The 25,205-nt window shown below is 43.6% G+C and overlaps 3 protein-coding genes across 6 annotated transcripts in view; 1 reads left to right on the forward strand and 2 right to left on the reverse strand.

Annotated features, from left to right (window-relative positions):
* ANKS1A (ankyrin repeat and sterile alpha motif domain containing 1A) overlaps positions 1 to 5,662 on the reverse strand; it is a 200,045-nt gene extending 194,383 nt beyond the window's left edge. For both annotated transcript variants that reach the window (XM_011945402.1, XM_011945400.1), the window contains exon 1: positions 5,340 to 5,662. In XM_011945402.1, coding sequence (XP_011800792.1) covers positions 5,340 to 5,524 — 185 coding nt within the window. In that variant the 5' untranslated portion in view covers positions 5,525 to 5,662. The remainder of the gene's footprint in view (positions 1 to 5,339) is intronic.
* A 1,178-nt stretch (positions 5,663 to 6,840) lies between these two features.
* Positions 6,841 to 16,771, forward strand: TAF11 (TAF11 RNA polymerase II, TATA box binding protein (TBP)-associated factor, 28kDa). Of its 3 annotated transcripts, XM_011945405.1 has the most exons (6): positions 6,841 to 7,137; positions 12,037 to 12,185; positions 13,856 to 13,943; positions 14,171 to 14,267; positions 14,497 to 14,607; positions 15,840 to 15,924. In XM_011945405.1, the coding sequence occupies exons 1-5, from the start codon at positions 6,967 to 6,969 to the stop codon at positions 14,592 to 14,594; spliced, it is 603 nt and encodes a 200-aa protein (XP_011800795.1). In that variant the 5' UTR covers positions 6,841 to 6,966; the 3' UTR covers positions 14,595 to 14,607; positions 15,840 to 15,924. The 3 variants fall into 3 exon arrangements, with proteins under 3 accessions (XP_011800795.1, XP_011800794.1, XP_011800796.1); XM_011945404.1 differs by lacking the exon at positions 14,497 to 14,607 and having other exon boundaries at positions 15,840 to 16,770; XM_011945406.1 differs by lacking the exons at positions 14,171 to 14,267; positions 14,497 to 14,607 and having other exon boundaries at positions 15,840 to 16,771.
* Positions 16,772 to 17,040: 269 nt separating this feature from the next.
* Positions 17,041 to 25,205, reverse strand: part of UHRF1BP1 (UHRF1 binding protein 1) — an 85,943-nt gene continuing 77,778 nt past the window's right edge. The window contains exons 18-21 of the mRNA XM_011945403.1: positions 23,759 to 24,021; positions 23,183 to 23,291; positions 22,946 to 23,052; positions 17,041 to 22,228 (exon numbers count right to left, since the gene is read on the reverse strand). Coding sequence (XP_011800793.1) covers positions 22,103 to 22,228; positions 22,946 to 23,052; positions 23,183 to 23,291; positions 23,759 to 24,021 — 605 coding nt within the window. The 3' untranslated portion in view covers positions 17,041 to 22,102. The remainder of the gene's footprint in view (positions 22,229 to 22,945; positions 23,053 to 23,182; positions 23,292 to 23,758; positions 24,022 to 25,205) is intronic.

The raw sequence follows: 25,205 nt of genomic DNA on the forward strand, positions 1-25,205 counted from the left end.
GGCCTCCCAAAGTGCTGGGATTACAGGCTTGAGCCACCGCGCCCGGCCGTGACTGGTTTTCTTTTTTCTTTTTTTTTGCAGGGGGTGGTGGTGGGGGCATGTGGTCTGGCTCTGTCACCCAGGCTGGAATGCAGTGGAACAATCTTGGCTCACTGCAGCCTCAACCTCCCAGATTCAAGCAATTCTCTCACATCAGCCTCCCCAGTAGCTGGGACTACAGGTGCACACCATCACGCCCGGCTAATGTTTGTATTTTTTGTAGAGATCAGGTTTCAGCATGTTGCCCAGGCTGGTTTCAAACTCCTGGGCTCAAGTGATCCACTTGCCTCAGCCTCCCAAAGTGTTGGGATTACAGAGGCAAACCACTGTGCCCTGCCATGATTGGTTTTAACATTTTTGGCCTTTTAGTTGATATAATTTACTTTTAACCAAATCTTACTATATTCTTATACAGGAGTTTCCTTTTTGAAAATCAGTGTTTCACTATAACTCTAAACATAGCAAACTCTCTTTTTTTTTTTGAGACGGAGTCTTGCTTTGTCGCCCAGGCTGGAGTGCAGTGGCCGGATCTCAGCTCACTGCAAGCTCCGCCTCCCGCGTTCACACCATTCTCCTGCCTCAGCCTCCCGAGTAGCTGGGACTACAGGCGCCTGCCACCTCACCCGGCTAGATTTTTGTATTTTTTAGTAGAGACGGGGTTTCACCGTGTTAGCCAGGATGGTCTTGATCTCCTGCTCCCAAAGTGCTGGGATTACAGGCTTGAGCCACCGTGCCCGGCCGCAAACTCTCTTGTTACATGAGAATTTGAGTGCCTGCTACGTCCCCAGAGCTAAAAAATACTGTAAGTTAAGAAGTTTGATAGAATGCCTGTCCCAAGCTCCCAAGGTATAGACCAAAGGCATGCATCCATTAAACAATCAGAAAATGAGTTAGTATTATATAAAGTATAATCCATGCAATCCAGAGCCTCTGTAAGCCTAGACATTTTGGATAACTGTGCTTTCTGGATAATCTATTGCTTATCCTTTTAAGTAACAAAAATTATATTTAAACCATTTTGGATAGAAAACTATGTATTTTTCTTCTTTCACTAACAAGATATATTGAACATAATTTAATCTTTATTTGATGGTTACCAGTCATAATAAACATAAATCATAGCACAAAGATAAAGTAAACTGATGCTTGGGGCTTACATAGGTATATAGGGCTATATACACCTATGTTAATAGCTTCAAACAGCCAGAAGGTAGGATAAATTATGCTAAATTTGTATGCTTTCTCTGTCTCCTTTTTGTTGACCTGTGACGCAGACATATCATACTACTATAAACTCTGTAAGGGAACAGAAAATGTGTGAAGAGAGGGCCTAATTCTGATAGAGCACCTACAATGTCCCAGGTCTCAGACATATTTTGCAGTGCATCTAGCAATCACTTGGCCTGGCACAAAGTACATCATAGGTAAACACTGGGTATATGAATGATTCCTCTCCCTTATTTACTCTTTCTAATCTGCCATGATTGGAAAACAGATCCCCAAGCATGAAAAAACACCATTTAAAATGTGTCAGGCAGGGCACTGTGGCTCACATCTGTAATCCCAGCACTTTGGGAGGCTGAGGCAGGAAGATAGTTTGAGCCCAGGAGTTTGAGACTAGCCTAGGCAACATAGTGAGACCTCAGCTCTACAAAAATAAAAATAAATAATGTGTCTGGCATGGTACTTTGCACAGAACAGGTGCAACACAGCAAAACTGTATGTGCTGAACTGAGGATGACTGAGATTGAGGACTTAGAATATGCCAGGAATTATGGTAAGTCCCTTACACACATTATCTAAGATGACACCTATAAGGCAGATAGTATTATCCCCATTTTACAGATGCAGAAATTGAGTATCAAAGTGGTTAACCTGAATAATGTCAAGCAGCTGGTGAGTGGTGGCAGTGGAATGTGAATCCAGGAAGTCTGACACAAGAACAAGTGGTCTTAAATATAATGCTATACTGTCTCTGAATAAATATCCAGTAAATAAGGAAAGCTGGAAGAACAAAGTTTATAACAACATTTTTTTCTAGTAGAAAGTCTTTGCTGACTTTCTGGTTCTCAGGTATAGTATCAAGCAGTGAAGGTTACTACATGTAAACATTATTCTGACAGGCCAAAGCAATCAGCTGTGAAAGCTAGGCAAGCAAAGTACACCACAGACGATGTGCTCCAAAGACGTGGAAGCCTGAGAGATCTGTGTGTATTAGGGTCATTAGGAAGGGCTTTAAGAAGTTAAAACCTAAGCCCAAGCTGTGTAGAGGAAAAGGGATGGGTAAAAGAGGGCATTTTGTAGCTTAAGAATAAACACAAAGCCTTTGTGGAATATGGGGTGGGGGAACATAAACAGGTGAATACACAAACACATACGCGGTTTGGAACAATTATTCCACTGCAACTGTAAGCTCCTATTCCTGCCAGCTTTACTTCATTACTCAAACACCTGGACAAAGGCAAGTTACAGTTGGCAGTACAAGTAGGAGTAGAATATGGCAGCTAATACAAAGGCCAAATCTGAAGCTATGATTCCACAGCTCTCATTAAATAATCCAGGGTCTTCAGGGGAGAGAGGGTTGGGGGTAGAGGTAACCTACCCTTTACTATGCCCAAATCTAAAAAGGGAGGACATGCTGACCTAGGCATGGTCTCATTTACTCAGAAATCTTTCATTAGCTTTAATCAGAGTCACCTCTAATTAGTGTAACTAGTGCCTCCAGATCCTCCCTGCCCCTAGAAGTCACAGGAATGAGAAGTTGGGAAGCTCTTAGGCATTTACCCTCTCTACAAAAGACACAGAAGAAAGTCAAGGGGAGCCAGCTCTCTAACTCTGGCGAACAGAGAGTTAACACCCACGTTTTATGGCAGAGACAGGACACATCAGCAAGAGGCCCAAAGTAGAAGCACTGTGCTCAACAGGTCTCCTAGTATTGCTTAACTATATTAACTACATGGCAGTTAAATCCTCAGCAGAATTTCAACAGTCTCTGAGTGAGTGCACCAAGAATAACTTGACCTGAGGCTGGGCACGGTGGTTCACGCCTGTAATCCCAGCATTTTGGGAGGCCGAGGTGGGCGGATCACGAGGTCAAGAAATTGAGATCAGCCTGGCTAACATGGTGAAACTCCATCTCTACAAAAAATACAAAAAATTAGCTGGGTGTGGTGGCACGTGCCTGTAGTCCCAGCTACTTGGGAGGTTGAAGCAGGAGAATCGCTTGAACCCAGGAAGGCAGAAGTTGCAGAAAAAAAAAAAAAAAAAGGAATAATTTGACCTGTACTTGAAGGTGGGAGATGTAAGAAACTTCTCACTTTAGCAGGATATGCTGAGGGTTAAGATATCTCTGGAAAATCTCCAAATGCTATGTCATCAACTCATTAAAGACAGAGGCATCCCCAAACCTGTACAGTCTTGTCGCCTTTCAGACATCAGAACTGCAGAGTGGCAAATCCAGGTAAGATCCAAAACCCAATTCATGCATTCACTGTACATTTATTGAACACCTGTAAGTTGTCAGGCACTGATCTAGGGATTGAGAATATAAACATGATATATGGAAGTATACCCATCCATTATTATTTACCTTTATTATGCCCAGCCTCTCAAGGGTCCAGGCAGGAAGTTCTTCTTCTGTTGCCTCAGGAGCACCAAATAAGTTTCCGTTCTCATTTCTGTGCCTCTGATCATGGGGTACCCACCTGGAACATGCCCATAATAGCTCACCTACCCAAATCCTCACATCCTTCAAGACCAGCTTAAGTCTGCCTCCTTTTAGAAGCCTTGACCTCCACTCCATCCCTAAATGATATCTCTGTTCTCTGAGCTGCTAGCAATTACAGTGAGTGATACCATCCACTATCCATTTATTAAGAAATTTATTGTCCTCCAATCGATACTTTTATTTCTTCAACAAATCTTAAGTACCTACTTATATTGCTTTTAAAATCTTCCTGTAAAGACCCGGGTTGGTACTCAGTGCTTAATATCTAATAATAACAATTTATTAGCGCCTTAGGCTTCTGTGGTCCAAGCTCACTCAAACTGAAGTTACATAAAGTAATGGGGAACAAAAGCTAACGAAGCCATTTCTAAATGAACTTCCACTTCTTAAAAACCTCAAAAGAACAAGGAAGGAAAAAGAAATCAGGCTATGAAAGCGCTGCTGAACCAACACATTTAACTCACACTGACAAAGCACCTCCAATCCCCCTTCGAAGCCACACAAAACTGATCTTTTCCCCTCGATCCTTACAGCTCCAGATTGAAGCATTTAACAACAGACCTTGGAAAAGTTTACAGCATTCCTCGGTTTCCTAAACAAGTCTCTCTGCCTTTATTTCTAGATGAATAAGCCCCCGGATGAATCCTGCATATGCCACTTAGACTAATTCAATAAGGTTCACTACAAGGAACTACAATTTGAACTTCAAGCACAAGAGAGGCTCGAAGACGAACATCTTGAAAATGATAAATCCAGAGGCAATTTTAATACAAACAAAAGCGAGGGGGCGGGCGCGGTGGCTCACGCCTGTAATCCTAGCACTTTGGGAGGCCGAGGCGGGCGGATCGTGAGGTCAAGAGCTCGACACCAGCCTGGCCAACATGGTGAAACCCCGTCTCTACTAAAATACAAAAATTAGCCGGGTGTCGTGGCGGGCGCCTGTAATCCCAGCTACTCGGGAGGCAGACGCTGGAGAATCGCTTGAACCCGGGAGGTGGATGTTGCAGTGAGCCGAGATCGCGCCACTGCACTCCAGCCTGGGTGATAGGACAAGTCTCCGTCTGGGGCGGGGGAGGGGGGGGGAGCAAGGTCCTGCGTAGCCTGGTGGAAGGTTCCAAGTTCCTAAGAGAAGAAAATCAATAGAATTTCCTCCAGAGGAGCCTCGAGATTCTACAAGGCGTGGGAGTTTCTGCAGGAGGTGAGGGACAGCATATGTATATATATGATATACATATTTGCTCCAAATTGGCTTTTGTGAGCTACGACAGCTGGGACCCTGTAGCGAGCGAGGGTGAAGCCCGGCTGTGCCATGCGGCGGAGGCTGCCACCTGGGCACTCCCACTATTCTTCGCAGCCGGCTCAGAACGGGAGACCAGGCGAGCCCGGAGCAGCGTGGACTCGGACCCGCGCGCCCTCCGGTATCCTGACCCGCGCGCCGCCTGCCTCGCCCCGGGCACGCCACAAGCCCACCCCGCCCGAGTCTCAGGACCCCCGATCTCTCTGGAGACCCAAGAGACCGGTGGGGGAGAAGGGGTCTGCAGGCAGGGGCAGTACCCACCCGGCGCGTACCCACCTGAGCAGACTGGAGAGGGGGTGGCTGGAAGAGCCGAGGCCGCCGCCGCCGCCGCCCCCAGAGCCGCCGCCGCCGCCGCCGCCGCCCCCAAAGCCAGAGGAGAGCCGCTTCCCGGACAGCAGCTTCTCCACCGCCGGGAGGTGCCCGGTGCGGGCCGCCTCCAGCAGCTCCTGCTCCTTCCCCATCCCCAAGGCCGCCACCCACTGGACCTCCCTCCCCGGGGCTGCAGCCGAGCCTGCTCGGGCTCCCAAACTTTCCGTCTCCGGGCAACGCACCCCCCAAACCGGCTGGGGACACCACCCCCCTCCCTGCCTTTTCCCCACGAGCGCGTCACTTCCGGGATCCGGCGTCACGCGTCACCGCGCCCCCGCGCCCCGCCCCCTAGCTCACCTAGCTGGGCGGGGCTCCGCGGACCAGCGCAGGTGGATTTTGCTGTGCCGAGACAGGCCTCTCGGGGTATGGGGACAGCGCCTTGTGGGCCCCCATTATATAGGTGGAAAGGGACAAACAGGCCCACCTGTACGCGCCTCCCGAAGTGCGCTCCTTCCCCAAACGTTTTGGGAGCTCCCGGGACAGGAAATACGGCAATTCGTCCAGGCAGCGTAGAAACAAAGAGATAAATATGGTAACGCGCACCTACATTTCCAAGGCCATTCTTTAAGCACGCATAAATTAAATATGTAATAGGTGCTGGGACCTAGTCATACCTAGGTGAATAAAACGCCCTCACCCTCGTATCTCTATGAGGGAAGAGAAGAAAATTTTAAAATAGAAATATCCTCACCACTTCATCCTCCCAGTACATGAACTAGTTCATTAAAGTGAAACGTTCAAAGGAGACACCTTCCTGTCTTTAGGCTTTCCTCTTAGTTTTGGTAAGATTAACCAAAATGATAGAAAAGTGTCAGACTTGTAGAAACAAACCTCAATCTTGAATACTTGCGAACTGAAAAAAAATCATTTAATTGGATATAAACTATGTGTGTTTTGTTCCCTGGTACTAGCACTGTTTCTAAATCGAAGTACGCAGTCAATAGTTGTGGATGAATAAATGAATTGGATAAATTCTGCTCAAGCTATATGACTTTTTGTTGTTAAGGTGCTTGCGGAATGGAGCGGAAATGCTAGCAATTCCATATACACACAGACCCGCGGTTTCGGGCCAGTTGAAATACACAAGGTTGAGTCCTTGCCTGAAAGTTTACCAATCCCGGGTAGCCTCATTCCACGACACCGCCATACAACGGAACTGAGTTTTCTCCCGGTCCCCCAACTTTACTCTGAGGGGTTAACGAAGGGATTAACTGGCATTGAATTTTTAGACAGGCGAAAAGGAAAAAGTTATTTAGTAAACAAAACTGCACTCCTTCACAAGTGCTGGTTTCCTAGCTAGGAGTCTGAGCTCTTTACGTCCAATTTTCCCGCTTCCCACTGTCGCCAAACCAAAGTTAAAATGAGTCCTCTAGTCCTCTACGCGCGCCTCAAAATGACCCCTCAGGAGAGCCGTAGGGGTGATGTCATCGCTGCGCGACGACAGGAAGTAAGATCCTGTCCTGTGCAGCTCGGGGTTCCGAGCTTCTGCCTCAGACATCGCCGCGATCTCCTCTCCCCTCCAATCCTATCCGTGATGGACGATGCCCGCGAGTCGCCCTCCGACAAAGGTGGAGAGACAGGGGAGTCGGATGAGACGGCCGCTGCGTCCGGGGACCCGGGGGCTACTGACACGGATGGAATCCCAGAGGAAACTGACGGAGACGTCGATGCGGACTTGAAAGAAGCTGCAGCGGAGGAAGGCGAGGTAGGAAGAGATGTATTGATGAGGCTGAAGGAATACCCGGAGATTGTGTTGCTGGGTGCTTGCAGGGCTTCTGTTTAGTCCCTCCGAAGTTACGAGACCTCGAACTCACCGGAACTCCCTCCAGATGGTTAATCTTGAGGGGGAAGAGAGCGGACGACCAAACAGAACTCCAGTACTAGTTCGGTTCCAGAGGCTCAAGCACTGCGTTAATATTTTTAGTCTTGTCTTTAGGGATTAAAGCTACTTCTAAGGGAGTTTTAATAGCCTATTGGCTTTGGTGGTGAGGAAACTGGGATCCAGTGGCACACTGAGACGTAGCGCAAGAGCTAAAACCCAGGATTCGTAGCACCCCTTTCACGGCAATATGGTTCCTCTTAGATGTTAAGACAACTTTTTTTCTTTATAGGAAGGAGGGTCGATCAAACCTGTCAAAGGGAGATAGACTTTTATAGAGTTACAGGTTAAATCGAACACAATTTAACCTGTAACTCTGTAAAAGTGTCGCCCGGGCTGTAGTACAATGGCGCGATCTCTGGCTCACTGCAACCTCCGCCTCCCGGGTTCACGCGATTCTCTTGCTTCAGCCTCCCAAGTAGCTGGGATTACAGGCTCACACCACCATGCCCGGCTAATTTTTGTATTTTTAGTAGAGACGGGATTTTACCATGTTGGCCAGGCTGGTCTCGAACTCCTGACCTCGTGATCCGCCCGCCTCGGCCTCCCAAAGTGCTGGGATTACAGACATGAGCCACAGCACCCGGTGATCAGGGACCCATCAGTTGGGTCTGGTGTTTTTATGCTACAGAGAGTTCAGCAGTGTTGCCTAGCTGAACATTGGTAAGGACCAGAAACTCATCGTTCTCTGGATTACATTTCTAGAAGTAGAATCTTGGGGTCTTAGAGCTAGAAGGGATTTAAGAGATCGTGGGGTGAACAGTAGATTAGATGGAAATAGCCTTTCAGAGCATAAAGTTGCATAAAAATGTATAAAGTAAGAACTTTTAGAAAAAGAGAAAATTTTGCCAGGCGCGGTTGCTCACGCCTGTAATCTTTGGGAGGCAGAGGTGGGTGGATCGCCTGAGGTCACTAAAAATACAAAAATTAGCTGGGCATGGTGGCAGGCGCCTGTAATCCCGGCTACTTAGGAGGCTGAGGCACAAGAATCGCTTGAACCTGGGAGGCAGAGGTTGCAGTGAGCGGAGATCGCACCACTGCACTCCAGCTTGGGTGCCAGAGTGAAACTCCGTCTCGAAAAAAAGAAAAAGAAAAAGAAAACATTTGACAAAAGTATTTTAAGGCAGATTTCTTTTTTTGTTTTTGTTTTTGTTTTTGAGACTGAGTACTCGCTCTGTCGCCCAGGCTGGAGTGTGCAGTGGTGCGATCTTGGCTCACTGCAAGCTCCTTTAAGGCAGTTTTTGTTTGTTGAGACAAGGTCTCACTCTGTCACCCAGCCTGGAGTGCAGTGGCACAGTCTCTGCCTCCTGGGCTCAAGCAACCCTCTTATCTCAGCCTCCCCAGTAACTGGGATTGCAAGCATACTGCACCACGCTCAGCTGAAGTTTTTGTTTTGTTTTGTTTCGTTTTTGAGATGGAGTCTCGCTCTGTTGCCCAGGCTGGAGTGCAATGGCGCAATCTCGGCCTACTGCAACCTCTGCCTCCCAGGCTCAAGTGATTCTCCTGCCTCAACCTCCCCAGTAACTGGGATTACAGGCACGTGCCACTGTGCCCAGCTAATTTTTGTATTTTTAGTAGAGCCGAGGTTTCACCAAGTTGCCCAGGCTGGTCTTGAACTCCTGACCTCGTGATCCATCTGCCTCAACCTCCCAAAGTTCTGGGATTATAAGCATGAGCCACCACACCTGGCCAGCTACAGGTTTTTTAAATATTGTTTTGGTAGAGACAAGGTCTCATTATATTGCCCAGTCTGGTCTCCAACTCATTGAGCTCAAGTAATCCTCCCGCCTCAGCCTCCCAAAGTGCTAAGATTACAGGTGGGAGCCACCATGCCTGGCCAAGAAGGAAACTTTAAAACAGGTGTCAAGGACAGCAAGGATTTGAATAATTAGCTTGGTACACTAGAGAGCTCACTACATATATAAATTTGCACCGAACAGAGGATAAAATTATGTTGTTTCTGAAACACTTTTAAAAATCAATCATGTACTAGACCATGAAGAAAAATATGAATTCTTAAAAGTAGAAATCATAACAGGCCACATCTTGTTAATGCAATGCGTTAAACTTGAAATTAACTACAAAAAGCTTCTCCCCCACCAAAAAAGAACCCCCTGGAAATTTTAAACTATTTTTTAAATAGCCTTTAGACTAAAGAAATTAATAGAACACTTTATCAAATTACATGGGATTTGACCAAAGCTTTATTTAAAGAAAAATGTATAGCCTTACATATTTTTATTAACAACCAGAAGATACTGCAAATAAGTACCTAACTCAAGAGACCAGAAAAAGGGCCTAGTGGAGTGGGTCACACCTACAGACCTAGCTACCTGGCAGGCTGACACAGGAGGATCACTTGAGGCTGCAGTGAGCTATGATCCACCCTGGGCAACAGGGTGAGTCTGGGGAAAAAACAAACAAACAGGCCGGGAGCGGTGGCTCAAGCCTGTAATCCCAGCACTTTGGGAGGCCGAGACGGGCGGATCACACGAGGTCAGGAGATCGAGACCATCCTGGCTAACACGGTGAAACCCCGTCTCTACTAAAAAATACAAAAAAAATAGCCGGGCGAGGTGGCCGGCGCCTGTAGTCCCAGCTACTCGGGAGGCTGAGGCAGGAGAATGGCGTAAACCCGGGAGGCGGAGCTTGCAGTGAGCTGAGATCCGGCCACTGCACTCCAGCTCGGGCGACAGAGCGAGACTCCAAGAGACAAACAAACAAACAAACAAAAAACAACAGATAAAGAACAAAATAAATCAGAAGAGTGTAGGAACAAGGAGTTAATAAGGATACAAGTAGACACTAATGAATTAGCACGTTAAAAAACATAAATGATAAAATTAAAACCTGATTACTTAAAATGTAAATGTACATTACAAAATATGAAAGGCTATAGGCACTAATATTGAGATCTTTAAAGCTATAAAGACATTTAGTGTTGAAGTTTAGGCCAAATAAATGAAAATCTGAGAAAAACAGGTGAATTTTTAAAGAAAATACAAACCACCAAACTTGAAGCGCAAAGAAGTTAGAAAACTTGTATAAATCGGTAAGTAAAAAGAAATTGAAAAGATTGTCACAGATAGACTACCTTAATCCCATCTATCCCCATATTCCTGTATGAGTTTAAATTTGAATTCCTCTTTAGGGACAAGTTAAATCTCATTAATGAGTTTTGTAGTATACTTACGGTTCTACATTAAGTCAGAGGGGGTGAAGTTTGGATTTGATTTTTATTGTTATAAACAGGCAGTTTTTTAAGTTCAGGGGGTACATGTGCAGGATGTGCAGGTTTTGTTACATAACTAAATGTGTGTCATAGGGGTTTGTTGTATAGATTATTTCATCTCCCAGGTATTAAGCCTAGTATCCATTAGTTATTTTTCATGATCCTTTCCCTCCTGCCACCCTTTACCCTCCCATAAACCCCAATGTGTGTTCCCCTCTATGTGTCCATGTGTTCTCATCATTTAGTTCCCACTTATTAGTGAGAACATGCAGTATTTGGTTTTCTGTTCCCACATTAGTTTGCTAAAGATAATGGCCTCCAGCTCCATCCATGTCCCTGCAAAGGACATGATCTCCTTCTTTTTTATGGCTGTATAGTATTTCATGGTGTATACTGGAAAATACATTTTCTTTATCCAGTCTATCACTGATGGTCATTTAGGTTGATTCCATGTCTTTGCTATTGTCAATAGCACTGCAATGAACATAAGTGTGGATGTATCTTTATAATAGAACAATTTATATTCCTGTGGGTATATACCCAGTAATGGGACTGCTGGGTCAAATGGTAATTCTGTCTTTAGGTCTTTGAGGAATTGTCATACTGCCTTCCTCCATGGTGAACTGATTTATACTCCAACCAAGAGTTTAAAAGCTTTCCTTTGCCTCCACAACCTTGCCAGTATCTGTTATTTTTTGACTTTTGAATAATAGCCATTCTGACTGATATGAGACGGTATCTCATTATGGTTTTGATTTGCATTTCTCTAATCAGTGATGCTGAGCTTTTTTTCATATGATTTTTGACCACAGGTATGTCTTCTTTTGAGAAGTGTCTTTGCCTACCTTTTAATGGGGTTTAAACAGGCATTTATTAAACATCCAGCATAAGTAAAATTGTGTTAAATGCTGATGGGGGAGAGATATAAATAATAAGAGACAAACCTATCTTCAAAAAGACTAGTAATGTGAAATAAACATTTGCATAAAACAGTAGGATTGAAGGATAAGAACAAAAGAGCAAATTGAAATAAACACTGTTTTAATGAGAAGAGGCCTCCTTTTTAATATTCTTTCCATATGGAATCATCAGCAGTAAAGAGATGTATAGATCTGGAAGCAGAAGAGCCGGCTGGATGGAGGGGACTTTGCTGACATCCCCTCTAAAGAATACGGTCAGAAGAGTGGGCCCAGAGGGAGAGTGGTTTTCACGATCCTTGGCATTTCATCACCCTTGTAAACAGATACTGGAGCTGTGCTCATAGCCGAACTGAAAAACTAGATTATTTAGCAGGTTTTCTTTCCACCGCTGAGCCATAATCTTCCCTTAGGAGAGATACTGTATCTTATCCTTGATGGTACAGTCAGTGCCTAAAACTGAAAAACTACTCAATAAATGGATTTATTGTTTTGTAATAAGGATAATGTCTTCTTACCTTGCCCAAGCCTCGAAAGTAGGCCAAATATGTAATAGAGTTTCTTTCATCTTCCCAGCTCAAGAGTCAGGATGTCTCAGATTTAACAACAGTTGAAAGGGAAGACTCATCATTACTTACTCCTGCAGCCAAAAAACTGAAAATAGATACCAAAGAAAAGAAAGAGAAGAAGCAGAAAGTAGATGAAGATGAGATTCAGAAGATGCAGTAAGTCACTTTCTTATCATTCCCCATTTCAAGGCTCTCACTTGACCACACAAATTTAATAAATTTTTCTTGGTATTTAAATTTTCTTTTATAAACTCAAAAGAAAATAAAACGATTAATACATTATGGCTGGGCATGGTGGCTCACGCCTGTAATCCCAACATTTCAGAAGGCCAAGGTGGGAGGATTTCTTGAGGTCCAAGTTTGAGACCAGCCTGGGCAACATAGTGAAACCCTATCTCTAATGTTATGTTACATTACATTACGGGTTTTTTTTTTGTTTTTTTTTTTTTTGAGACAGAGTCTTACTGTGTTGCCCAGGATGGAGTGCAATGGTGTGATCTCAGCTCACTGCAGCCTCTGCCTCCTGAGTTCAAACAATTCTCATGCCTCAGCCTCCCGAGTAGCTGGGACTACAGGCATGCACCACCATGCCTGGCTAATTTTTGTATTTTTAGTAGAGACAGGGTTTCACTATGTTGGCTAGGCTGGTCTTGAACTCGTGACCTCAAGTGATCTGCCTGCCTCAGCCTCCCGAGTAGCTGGGACTACAGGCGCCCGCCACCATGCCTGGCTAATTTTTGTTTTTTTAGTAGAGACAGGGTTTCACCATGTTGGCCAGGCTGGTCTCGAACTCCTGACCTCGTGATCAGCCCGCAGAGTTCACTCTAAGTATATAGTTGGGTATAATGTTTGGGTCTGTACCTTTTCAAAGTTTTTTTAGATGTTTGATATGTATAGCTAAATATTTTCATGTCAGTAAATTTGCTCATAAATCATAATTTTTAATGGCTACAATTGAATCCCATTATGTTGTTGAACTATAATTTAACCAATCCCTATAGTGGTTCTGGTTGGGTATTTGTACTTTTGACATTATGATGAGGATCTTTGGACATATCTTTGCATACTTGTCCATTACTTCCTAAGATAAATTCCTAGAGGTATAATTGCTAATTCAAATAGTATGAACATTTTCAAAGGCTTTTCATATGTATTTCCAAATTTCTCTCCAAAAAGGTGTTCCAGTTCACTCTGCCAGCATGTGTGAGTTTGTGTCCCATATTCTAATACCATTCTTTTTTTAATAGTGGTCTGATTTATGAAAAATGTTATCTATGAAAATATTTCCTTAGTTAATAATGTTTCCCCCATGTTGGTTGACCATTGGTATTTTTGTAAATTTCCTGTTCATATACTTTGTTCATTTTCAAAAATTGATATGGCCCCTTTATTCGTTTGAAAGAATTATACATTAGGAGTATTAACTGTTTCCACATATTTTGCAGATATTTCTCCTAAATCTGTTAATGTTGAAAACTACTGGTTTGATCATAAATTTGTATATTAAATTTTTACCATCAGTATGAAATTCAGTAAGGTAGAGTTATGGAGATAGAGTCTACTGCTGAAAACACAGTCTGTATAGTATGATACAGTGACCCAATGTTGTTCTTTTTGTTAACAGGTAAGAAAAGAAGTTTTTATTTTATGTTTTCTCAAATTCCTTTGGAGTAGAAGTGTTTTATCTTCATTCCTCAAGGCACCAAGCCTAATGCCATTGACCCCTTAAGAATTCATTTTTGAATTGTCTGAGACTTTTATTGACTTAATAATATCTTTAGTATTCATTCTTACAAGTTAACTTAGTTACCTGGATCTTTGTTTAGAATCCTGGTTTCTTCTTTTTCTGAGGAGCAGCTGAACCGTTATGAAATGTATCGCCGCTCAGCTTTCCCTAAGGCAGCCATCAAAAGGGTAAGGATGGACCACCACACTTCATCTCCATCATGTTTTAGAACTGAACTCAAGAGCCATGTCCATTGGCATTTGAAGTGAGGTGTTAGACAAGTCAGTTGATTATTTAGGTGGGGAAAAAAAAATGCACCTCAATTATCTTACCTTCTTCTGTGAATTATTTGGTACTGTGTTCCAAAGCCAGTCTTTGACTATTGTAGTCACGGAGTCTTTCTCTTTCTTTCAAGCTGATCCAGTCCATCACTGGCACCTCTGTCTCTCAGAATGTTGTTATTGCTATGTCTGGTATTTCCAAGGTTTTCGTCGGGGAGGTGGTAGAAGAAGGTGAGTAGTGTTGGTTACAAATACTGGATTGTACCTGTGGTGGTCTTATTTTTAAGAATATCTATACAAAGGAGCTTATTAAAGGACCTGTGGGAGTTCTCATTTGCATTTGAAGTTGACCAAGTGGGGAGCCCTGTATTCAGGAGAACATGACCATTATTCCTTGCAAGTTTCAATAACAGATGGCAAGGAACCATCTGGGAAATCCCCTCCCTGATTCCTTTCTCAGCCCAGGGTGACAGAAGTAGACTTTGTATTTTCTGCAGTGGACTTTGCTCATTTCTGCTGCCAAAAGTAAAGATACAAGAAAAGCAATCACAGGGCTGACCTATGTGGGATGGTGAGTTGTCCCTAATGTTGTGATCCCTGGGAACTGCCTGCCCCCTTTATTGAGTAAAAAGCCTGGCTGTTTCCCATTGCTACTCTGGTAAAATCTTTTTTTTTTAATTTATTTTTTTAAGCAGGAGATAGATACTGTTAAATTATTATTATTATTATTATTTTTTTTTGAGACGGAGTCTCGCTCTGCCCCCCCCGGGCTGGAGTGCAGTGGCGCGATCTCGGCTCACTGCAAGCTCCGCCTCCCGGGTTCACGCCATTCTCCTGCCTCAGCCTCCCGAGTAGCTGGGACTACAGGCGCCTGCCGCTATGCCCGGCTAATTTTTTTGTATTTTTAGTAGAGATGGGGTTTCACTGTGTTGGCCAGGATGACTCGATCTCCTGACCTCGTGATCCACCCGTCTCGGCCTCCCAAAGTGCTGGGATTACAGGCGTGAGCCACCGCGCCCGGCCAATACTGTTAAATTATTATTATTTCTTGAGACAGGGTCTCGCTCTGTCGCCCAGGCTGGAGTGCAGTGGCGTGATCTTTATTTTTTCTTTTAATATTTTTTGTTTCCTTTTACAAATCACAAATTTAGATGGTGTACAAAATGAGATGGTAACAGTGGTGTGATCATAGCTCACTACAACCTCAAACTCCTAGGCTCAAAGGATCCTCCTGCCTCAGCCTCCCAAGTAGCTGGGACCGTAGGCATGCACTACTACACCTGGCTAATTTTTATTTTTATATAGTTATTTGAGACAGGGTCTCACTCTGTTACCCAGGCTAGAGTGCCTTGATCATGCGATCACAGCTGACTGCAACAGTGAGCTCCTGGACTCAGGTGATTCTCCTGCCTCAGCCTGAGTAGTTGAGACCACAGGTGCGCACCACTACCCCTGGCTAATTTTCAAATTTTTTTGTAGAGACAAGGTTTTGCCATGTTGCCCAGGTTGGTCTCAAACTCCTGGGCTCAAGCAATCCTCCCACCTTGGCCTCCCTAACTGCTGGGATTACAGGCATGAGCCACAGCATATGGCCTATAGGAAATATATTTTAAACTGTTGTCTATGATAAAGCCTGTTATGGGATGTTATACTAAAAAAATCTTCTCTTAAAAAGGAAAAATGTTTTGGTTTATTTCCTTAGCAAGCTTAAGAAAAGTTAACGAGAATTACAGGACTCAAAAGGATTATGTGATTCATAAATTATTGTATGATAATCAGACTTTCTCCTTACCCTCTGTTTAGCACTGGATGTATGTGAGAAGTGGGGAGAAATGCCACCACTACAACCCAAACATATGAGGGAAGCCGTTAGAAGGTTAAAGTCAAAGGGACAGATCCCTAACTCGAAGCACAAAAAAATCATCTTCTTCTAGACCAAAGTCTAGAAAGGCCTGTATTACTGACAGAAGAAGTATTGGTTCCAGACTTCCTAGAAGACTGTCTGCACTGGTGCTTTAGTATCTCAGGCCTCCCAGAATTCCATGATGATTTTAACATCTTTCTCAAAACTCTGATATTTATCACACCTAGAAAGTATGTAGCCTGATTGATACTTGCCTTGACTAAATTTTGGGACCTCTTGGGGGCATTTTGAAGTATTTAACTGTCTTGGCCAGTTGGAAGATGTATGGGCCATAGGCATCTTCTGGACAGGGGAACTGCTTTCAGAGAGAAAACCTTTCCAAGAGAGTTTTGTTTTGTTTTGTTTTGTTTGAGATAGGGTCTTGCTCTGTCACCTAGGCTGGAGTTCAGCGGCATGACTGCAGCCTTGAATTCCTGGACTTAAGTGACCCTCCCGCCTCAGTCTCCTGAGTAGCTAAGACTACAGGCACGCACTACTGTGCCCAGCTGACTTTTTATTTTTTATGGAGATAGGGTCTTGCTTTGTTGCCCAGGCTGGTCGTGAACTCCTGGCTTCAAGCAGTCCTCCTGCCTCAGCCTCCTAAAGTGTCGAGGGCTTTAATGGTTTCACATTGAAGTCTGAAGTTGCTAAGACTCAGGTTGTTTCTTACATCTGGTTTTAAGTAGATGAAACAACCAGAAACTTACTTGTGATACTCTGCCATGAAGGATGCGGCGATGGCAGGAATAGTGGAATAATTGGTGCTTGTAAACATTTAAGATTCTCCTGTGGATTCTCACCAGAGTGATGATTAAACTGTTTTCCAACTTGCCCTAGGTGTATTCATTTTCTGTCTTGCTGGTTGGAATGGGAAGTTGGTCATTCTTTCCTGGTGTTCCAATACAACTGGTTTTGGCTATTTTGTGAAAATTTGAGTCCTTTTTCTAGTAGAACCATTAAACTTTTATCTCATAAAAGAGTACTTCAAGCACTGTTAAAAACAGTGTAATAATCTTCTCCCCCTAAGAGTGAAACGAAAATAAACAATATAAAAGCCCATATATTTCAGATTCTTATCAACAGATACACGACAACCATTACGGTTTAATACATTTAATTTGTTTTTTCAGGTGGTTCACAGAACCAGTACACTCAAGGTTTGACTAGATATTGCAACATTAAAATTTCCCAATACTGACCAGGATTCTAGTTCATCAGATACATTCTCATTGTTTTCCTCAAATAGAGGTGAATGAAGTGACCTTTTTTGACAGTGATTAGCAGTAATAAGGCTACGATATGTAATTAGCAATCCCCAAGAATTCTTTCCTGTCTACCATTCAGTGTCACACAGGGAGAAGGATTTTGAAGCTGTTCTCTTGTGAAGCTTTCCTGAGCATGTCTTAGTAAAGATTCTAATTCTGTTTAGCACCCTCAGTGGGGGAAACAGAATTAGATACTAAAAGTATCTTACATTAAAACCCATGGCTTTAAACATGTACTTAGCCAATGGAGAAGACACTTCAGTGGGGCATTCCACAAAGAAATGCTTTAAGACTCAGGCTACATCTTGAACAAAAATTAATAAACTGACAAAAAAGATACTCTCTCAGCTCTAACAGGAATTTTTTTAGAAATCGTAGGAACTATATCTGTGGCAGTTAGAGATACTGAACAAGGCTGAAACTTAATAAATAACAAGTGAGGAAGATCAAATCCCAAGTCTGGCCACTTAGCAAAGCCTCACTGTTAAAGGTGATCCAGGAGTGTTTCCCCTTGTGCCATGGGGAAAATAATCCCCATTCAATAGCTACTACCTATACCTACCCAGAGGTGCACGGGAATATTCCTATTCTGACAGAAGGTAGGGGAGCAACTAGGTAAAGGCCTTAGTCTCTGAAAGGATAGTGCTTCACACCAGTTTCTCTCTGAAACCCTTAGTAATGACTATGACAAATCATGAGGCAGTGACACACCTTTTACTGTTCTCAAATAACAAGATGTCATGGAACTAACTTGTGTACCAAAGTTCAGTTGTTTCCATAGTTTTATGATCTTACTATAACTGATTTTAGAAGTTTAGGCAAATATTAAATAAGAGAGAGAAAAAAAAAAGCGAGGGTAAAGGTTTGGAATGAAAAGTTCCCATATTACTATGGCAGTATTTCAAACTACCTTCTTTCCACTACCACCCATCCCCCAACCCGTTTACCACTAAGGGAAAAGTAATCTGAGTTAAATGGAAGCATTTAAGTTACACGGGTATGTGAGGGGTGGTGTTTATCCCTTGTATATTCCATACACGGGAGCCATTCCTTTCAGAACCATAAAAAGCGGACATAAAGGTTGAAGCCCATGGCAAAATGAGGGTCAGATGAAATGTATGGTAAAGAGCAGCCATCATGTGAATAGAACCCACCTGTTTTATATCAGGAAAACCAGGTTAATTATTCCAGTGAGTTGAAAACAGAATTTGGGATTGATAGCCATCCTTGCAGCCCAGTTAAAGAAAGGATTTAAACTCTAGTCCATACACACTAAAGCATATACCCAGCACATGCATGTAAACAGGAAATGTAGACATCACAGATAATACATAGTTGTAAATGCTTCACAGCTGAATTGGTAATGTGCAGTGGCTGAAGTCTTTGAGGGACAGTGGTGCTATCTCTCCAAACATTTTCTTGAGGTATTGTTATTTCTTATTCCAAGTCTTGTAGCTCTAAGGCAGAAATCATAAGCAGTCCAAAAGGGCTGACACTGCTTTTTCCTTGCATATTTTCCTTTATACTTATCCTGAGGACTACCAGCACCTCACATTTCTTCATTATGAACAGGAATATGAAATTAGGCAAGCTGATTTTTACTAAAATCCCATGGGATAATAACCCCTATCACATTTCCTGAGGGAGAATTTCAAGACACAATGGCCAAAGCTGGCACATAAGGAAAGCTAGAAATTCTAAGACTCCATTTGTCACATGGACAAGAGCTCTGGACTCCTTTAGAGAGCCAGAGACCTAACTGAGCTCCAGCCATTAAGAGGCTGGCCTTGGTACTTACTGGATATGTTTTTACTCCCTGCCCACAAGCACAAGCGTAGGTAAAAGTATACCAAGAAATGCCTGTTCAACATTTTATTTGCATGGAGGGATGCCAGAGGTATATGGTGGGTGAGGGGAGGAAAGGATAAGAGAATCAGAATATGATTTTAAACCAATTCAGGTGAGCCTAAGGTGGAATATTTTCCAGCTACCAGATCTCCTTCCTCCCCCTTCAAGAACATTAGAGATGCCATACTTAAGACCAGTGATCCATTCAGATCAACATTCTGCCTTTGAAAGAGGCACTAAGGAGTAGTTTGTCGAGGGACACAGTTACCCTCTCAGTTGTATATTACCAAGTAGCCCTACTTTTCTCTAATTCCTTGTAGAAGGCTGTCATGCAAGGATTCCTCATAAACCTGCACCCATGTGTAGTGTCTGCTGGCATCACTTCTTAGACAATGAGCTCCTTACATTTCTGATTTGCTATGAGAAGTGCTTTCTTTACTAAGGCTATGAGATAGAGCCCTAGAGCTAGTAGTACAGGACCAGGTCCTTGCTCTTGATTGGATATTTAATCTAACTCCCCTCTGCTTTCATCTTTGCAGGATAGAGTCTGTATTTTAAAGATGTGTCCTCATATGGATATACCTCCACCCCCTGATAATTTTGGCTGTTCTTTGGACCTTTCCTCCCTTCATCATGTATCTTGTAAATAAGGTCACTAGAAACACAAATAATTCGATCAAGACATATCCATGATTTTGTATAAAGCTCTGTTCTCTGTTATCTCCTAAAGCCCTTCCTGATGATGCCCACAGGGCAATTACGCTTTTGGCCACAGCAGCATGTTGATCTCTCCTCCCCCTCAGCAATGCTTCAGTTTCTTCCCTGAGTTCTAACAGTGTTCAGGTACATCAGTTGATAATTCTTCCATAAATACATTTCCTTATATTATGTTGAAACTCACCTGTCAGTTTTCTGAGTATTCTCAGCCCTGCTTATTGTAACCCTTCTGTGGTTTTGTGTTTTTTTGTTTGTTTGTTTTGAGATGGAGTCTCACTGTTGCCAGGCTGGAGTATAGTGGCGTGATCTCGGCTCACTGCAACCTCTGCCTCCTGGGTTCAAGTGGTTCTCCTGCTTTAGCCTCTCAAGTAGCTGGAACTACAGGCACCTGCCACCACGCCCAGCTAATTTTTGTATTTTTAGTGGAGACGGGGTTTCACCATGTTGGCCAGGATGGTCTCGATCTCCTGAATTTGTGATCTCCCCGCCTCGGCCTCCCAAAGTGCTGGGATTACAGGCGTAAGCCACCGCGCACAGCTGGCTTTGTATTTTTTAAACCTCTTCTAGTCTACCTTTCACTGCCTGGAAGTAGTGACATTTGATTTCACTGTAAAATCCTACTTTTAGGTCATTTATAAAAATTTTAAATAAGGTTGAACCAAGCATCAAGCCTTAGGTAACTTCCCATTAGCATTTTCTCCAGAAAGATGTTTCTTTGTTCCTAAGTCTCTATTTCTTAAGCATGAAAAATTCCCACCATCCCATAGGAACTGGTGTTTCAAAAATTGCCTTAGTAAAGAAACTTAACAAAAGTCTGAATTGGGTCCTGTTCCTTGGTGAATACATTTTTTCTTTCTAGTCAAATGAAGTGTTGAGAGTGGGGAAGGAACAAAGAAATCTATGATTGGTGGTGATCTATTAGTTGTAAACACCACTGCAATTACATGTTTCTTTTTATCCTCATTAAACTACAGTACGCAAGTCAAGCTTAATTTCCCATAAAAGAAACCTTTTCACTTTTCCTTCAATATGGAAAGGTGAATGGTCAAGGCTTCAGTAACATCACTAAATTACTATTTTACCATCTTGCCAAGTAAAGGTAAGTTAACTGATGAACATCTCTCCAATCAACACAGCTTCAAGTGTATCACAGGGCACTATAAATGAAGGGATAGAATTGGAGAAGAATTCAAAGGAAAGAAAGAGGGTAATAGCTATTTTATAGGGCAGAGGGCAAAACCTAGCTGGGATGAAGGATTTTTGTTTTTTTTACTTGAGTCAAAATACATGATTTTGAAAAGCCACAGTGATGGAGGGAAGTGAGAGGCAACAGGTTGAGTTGTTTATGTAAAAGTTTAAAACACATTTTTAGCTCCCAGACCACCAAGTGCTGAGGAGAGAACTGGTAAGGTCACAGAGCTGGGAAAGCAGATGTGCCAAGGACCCCTGGGAGACGGAAGAGCCATTCAGCACAGCTGGGGAAGACAAGCAGGACTCCAGGTGGACAACAGGGGGCTCAGAAGCAAGCTCCCCCACTGACCCCTGGCATATCATGCCACCAACCTAGCTCAGAGTCAGAAATTTTTTCTTGATGTAAATTTCAAATAAGTTGTATTACAGACGGGAAAGATTAAATGACTGAGCCATTACTGTTGTTTACTTTCTACCATAGCATCACAATGATGAAAGTATAACAGAAAGGAAGCTTAACCTGGAAAAGTCTGATTGTGTTATCAGCCAAATTGATATGGGCTTGGTTCCTTTTCCCAAAAAGGCAGAGTCCAGGTCTCCCTTATTCTTGTATCTCTCCTGCCCCCTTCTCCCACACTCCTCTGCTGGGCTATTTCCTGTTCCACTCCACTACCATGGCCAAAGCTCAGGCCAAGGACTTTACAGGTCTGCTATGGGAAACTCTGGCACATGGAATCTTTGGTGGCTCTGTGGGTGACCGAGGAGGTGGGTACTTTTGCTTGTTCACACAGGCTTGTGAAGGAAGCAAATGTCCCTGCCATGAAACCATGAGGTGAAATGGCCCTACAGTGTTGAGAAGATTCCACCTAGTACACAGAGAGCCAAAAGGCTTTATACAGGCAAGACATGATGCTTGTACCACACACAGGGCACGCCCCAGTTTCCTGGGATACAGTCATGCTTTGCCCTTGTCCTCCATCCAAGTAAGAACAGCCAGTGGAAAGCACAAGTGAAGTGAGTGCTCCCCAGTCCCTCCGGCATCCGTAGTGACTTATTCAGCATTGGACAGTGCCCTCTGTCCTAGGTGGTGCTACTGCTGGTGATAGCCTCTCTCCTTGGCACAGATGGCTGAGCCACTGGTTTCAGAGCTCAAAGAAGGGGTTATATTTCCTAATCTCCTGAAGAAGTTTTTCTTTATCCTGGTTGGCATTGGCCAATGCTTGTTTAGTTTCTATAAGTTCTTTTTGTAGGATAGGCAGTTCTTTCACCTGAGGAACAATAAGTAGTTCACAGTTACATATGGTAATACTATCTTGCAACATCAGCCAGGAAAGGGAACAGGGAGAAAGAGTTCAAGGAGAAAAATCCACAAGTTAAGTCAATGATCAAATGATCAAGATGACCATTTATTTTCTTTTTTTTTTTTTTTTTTTTTGAGACTGAGTCTAGCTCTGTCGCCCAGGCTGGAGTGCAGTGGCGCGATCTCGGCTCACTGTAAGCTCCGCCTCCCGGGTTTACGCCATTCTCCTGCCTCAGCCTCCCGAGAAGCTGGGACTACAGGCGCCCGCCATCTCGCCCGGCTAGTTTTTTGTATTTTTTAGTAGAGACGGGGTTTCACCGTGTAGCTCAGGATGGTCTCGATCTCCTGACCTCGTGATCCACCCGTCTCGGCCTCCCAAAGTGCTGGGATTACAGGCTTGAGCCACCGCGCCCGGCCAAGATGATCATTTATTTTCTAAGAGCTTGATTCCCTCTTCATAGTTCATTGGCAGGTGCAGTATGTCCTCAGCAACCATTCCTCTCCAGCTTCTGACATTTATCCTCTAGTCAGCACTTCTAGAAGCCGCTGCTAGGTGACAGGAACCCAAAATACCCACATGCAGGCAGCACATGCAACCTTTTTGCCCCCCAACCCTGGGTTTTACCAGCTTCACAAGTATAGCCCCCAAGGGTTATGGGTAGGTACTGTTCTGTTAGGTCCTCACCTGCTGTTCAAAAACCTCTCCTGTGGGCACCAAAAACACCTGTTCTTTTGGGGGCTGTCTCTTCTCACTTTTAAGTACTTCAGCTGATGGTTTGTCCTGAGCAGCAGCTAGAGAAAACAAGTAAAGGTTCTAAGTGACAAATTGCTGCCAACTCCCAAACAGTTCCTAGGTGTCACCTATTCACTTTTAGGAGAAAAAAGAGGCAGAGAAACCAACAGGCTGACGAGCCTGACTCACCGCCTATGTGGAACACACCATCATCACTCCTCTTCAGCACAACATGTTCCATGGCCAGAGTGATGGGGATGGGGCCTGGAGATGTTGGATAGATGGGGGGGATATCATCCTGCAGGAAAGAGGGAAACCACATGATGCCCCCCACCAGCTCAGAGCAATTTAACACAACCCATGCTCCCATCATTCAGCTTGAAACAGCTTTATGCCAGTTTCTCCATACATTCTTGGAAGGTTTAAGAGGCATAGCAGATTCTCCCGTCTAGAGATGGTGAAACTGAGGATCAAATAACCTGATGGCTTCCACGTGGTAATGCTGCATGTCAAAGACAGGGTTAGGGGTACAGACAAGGTCTCCTCACCTGAACCCTGGCTTTTCTGATAGCAACACACATTTACGTACCACTATAACACTGACAGAGAATGCAAATGTGTATTAGTATTTCTTCACTTGATCCTCATCATATTTTACAGTGAAAAAGGAAGAGGTTAACAGGTGTCACTGCTTCCTTGCTTGACAAAGTCCACGGCAAAAACCAGTGTGCCCTTACACTGGCAAAAACCAAAGGTTCCTCACACCTTTAGGGTGATGCTGGAGTTCAGAAGCTCAATCTGCATGGGGACTACCACTGGGATCTCCTCATCCTCCAAGAAGGGCCCCAGGCCATTGAGCACCGAAGTGAGCAGCTCGAGGTCACAGCCATGAAGCAATAAATGTAGGAAGCCATTTTGTGAGGCCAAGGGGGAACGAACAGCTGCTCCAGGCCCCACCTCAAAGCGAAGGCCCACAGCTGGCCTGATGTAGCCAGTCTTCAAAGCTGAGGATTCCTGAAAGCAGGTACCTTTGCGAAGAAAGACAAGAAAGACAACTAATTAACTGCCAGGGAGTCTTCCAAGCACTTTACACATCAATATTCATAATAACCCAATGCAAAGGAATATCATCATTCTCATCTGACTGAACTAAATCACAAAGAATAACTTGCCCATAATTACATAATTAGTAAGTAGCAAGGAGACGATCTGAACCCAGGCAGTCTGATTGCCAAGTCCACGGGCTTAGATACTTTGCTATAATGCCTTGCAAAGTGCAAGAGAGATTAAGGACTGGCCTTGTTATGAATGTGAAGCAGTGGGCTAATGGCCAAGGAAAAGCTCTTAAAACATAGGACCCCCAAACTCCACTAAATTTGAATGTCTCCTCCTTTCTCTAAGTCTTCGTTTTCTCACCTGTCCCTCATAAAGCAAAGCAGGATCTATGCTAATCCAAACAGAACAATCTCAGGTGTAGCCAAGGATCTTGTGGAACAACTTACACATTTATGGAACTGCAAATTGGTGCAAACATTTTGCAAAACAATTTGGTATTATCTAGTAAAGTTGAAGTTGTGCCTACCCTAATGATCTAGAAATTATACTGTCAGAAATACAACCCTTGGGAAACTCTCAAACATATATTCCAAGAGACATGTACAAGGATGTTCACAGCAACCCTATTTGAAATTGGGAAAAAAAACAAAACAAACAAACAAAAAAACCTGGAAACAACCCAAATGTCTGTCCAGAATAGAATAAAAAAGTAAACAGGATAATGGGTACAGGGATATTTTGGGGGTGATGGAAATGTTCTAAAATTGGGTTGTGGTGGTTACACAATTATAAAACTGTACACTTAAAATGAGTGAATTTTATGCTCTGCAAATTATACTTCAATAAAGCTGTTTTCAAAAAGCAAACTGTGCTGTGCACAGTGGCTCATGCCTATAATCCTAAGACTTTGGGGAGGCTGAGGCGGGTGGATCACTTGAGTTCAAGAGTTCAAGACCATCCTGGGCAACATGGTGAAACTTGTCTAAAAATACAAAAAAAATAAGTCAGGCGTGGTGGCAGGCGCCTGTAGTCCCAGCTACTGAGGAGGCTGAGGCACGAGAATCACTTGAACCCGGGAGGCGAAGGTTGCAGTGAGCTGAGGTCACAACCACTGCACTCCAGCCTGTGCAACCCAGTGAGACTCTGCCTCAAAAAA

This window comes from Colobus angolensis, unplaced genomic scaffold (genome assembly GCF_000951035.1).
Source record: "Colobus angolensis palliatus isolate OR3802 unplaced genomic scaffold, Cang.pa_1.0 Scaffold24, whole genome shotgun sequence".
Classification (NCBI taxonomy): Eukaryota; Metazoa; Chordata; class Mammalia; order Primates; family Cercopithecidae; genus Colobus; species Colobus angolensis.

Excerpts from the sequence above, each read along its gene's own strand:
- TAF11 (XM_011945404.1), top strand. The coding sequence starts at position 6,967 with ATGGACGATGCCCGCGAGTCGCCCTCCGACAAAGGTGGAGAGACAGGG. Across the intron at positions 12,186-13,855 it reads GATGAGATTCAGAAGATGCA|AATCCTGGTTTCTTCTTTTT; the intron begins GTAAGTCACTTT and ends ATCTTTGTTTAG. Across the intron at positions 13,944-14,170 it reads CTAAGGCAGCCATCAAAAGG|CTGATCCAGTCCATCACTGG; the intron begins GTAAGGATGGAC and ends CTTTCTTTCAAG.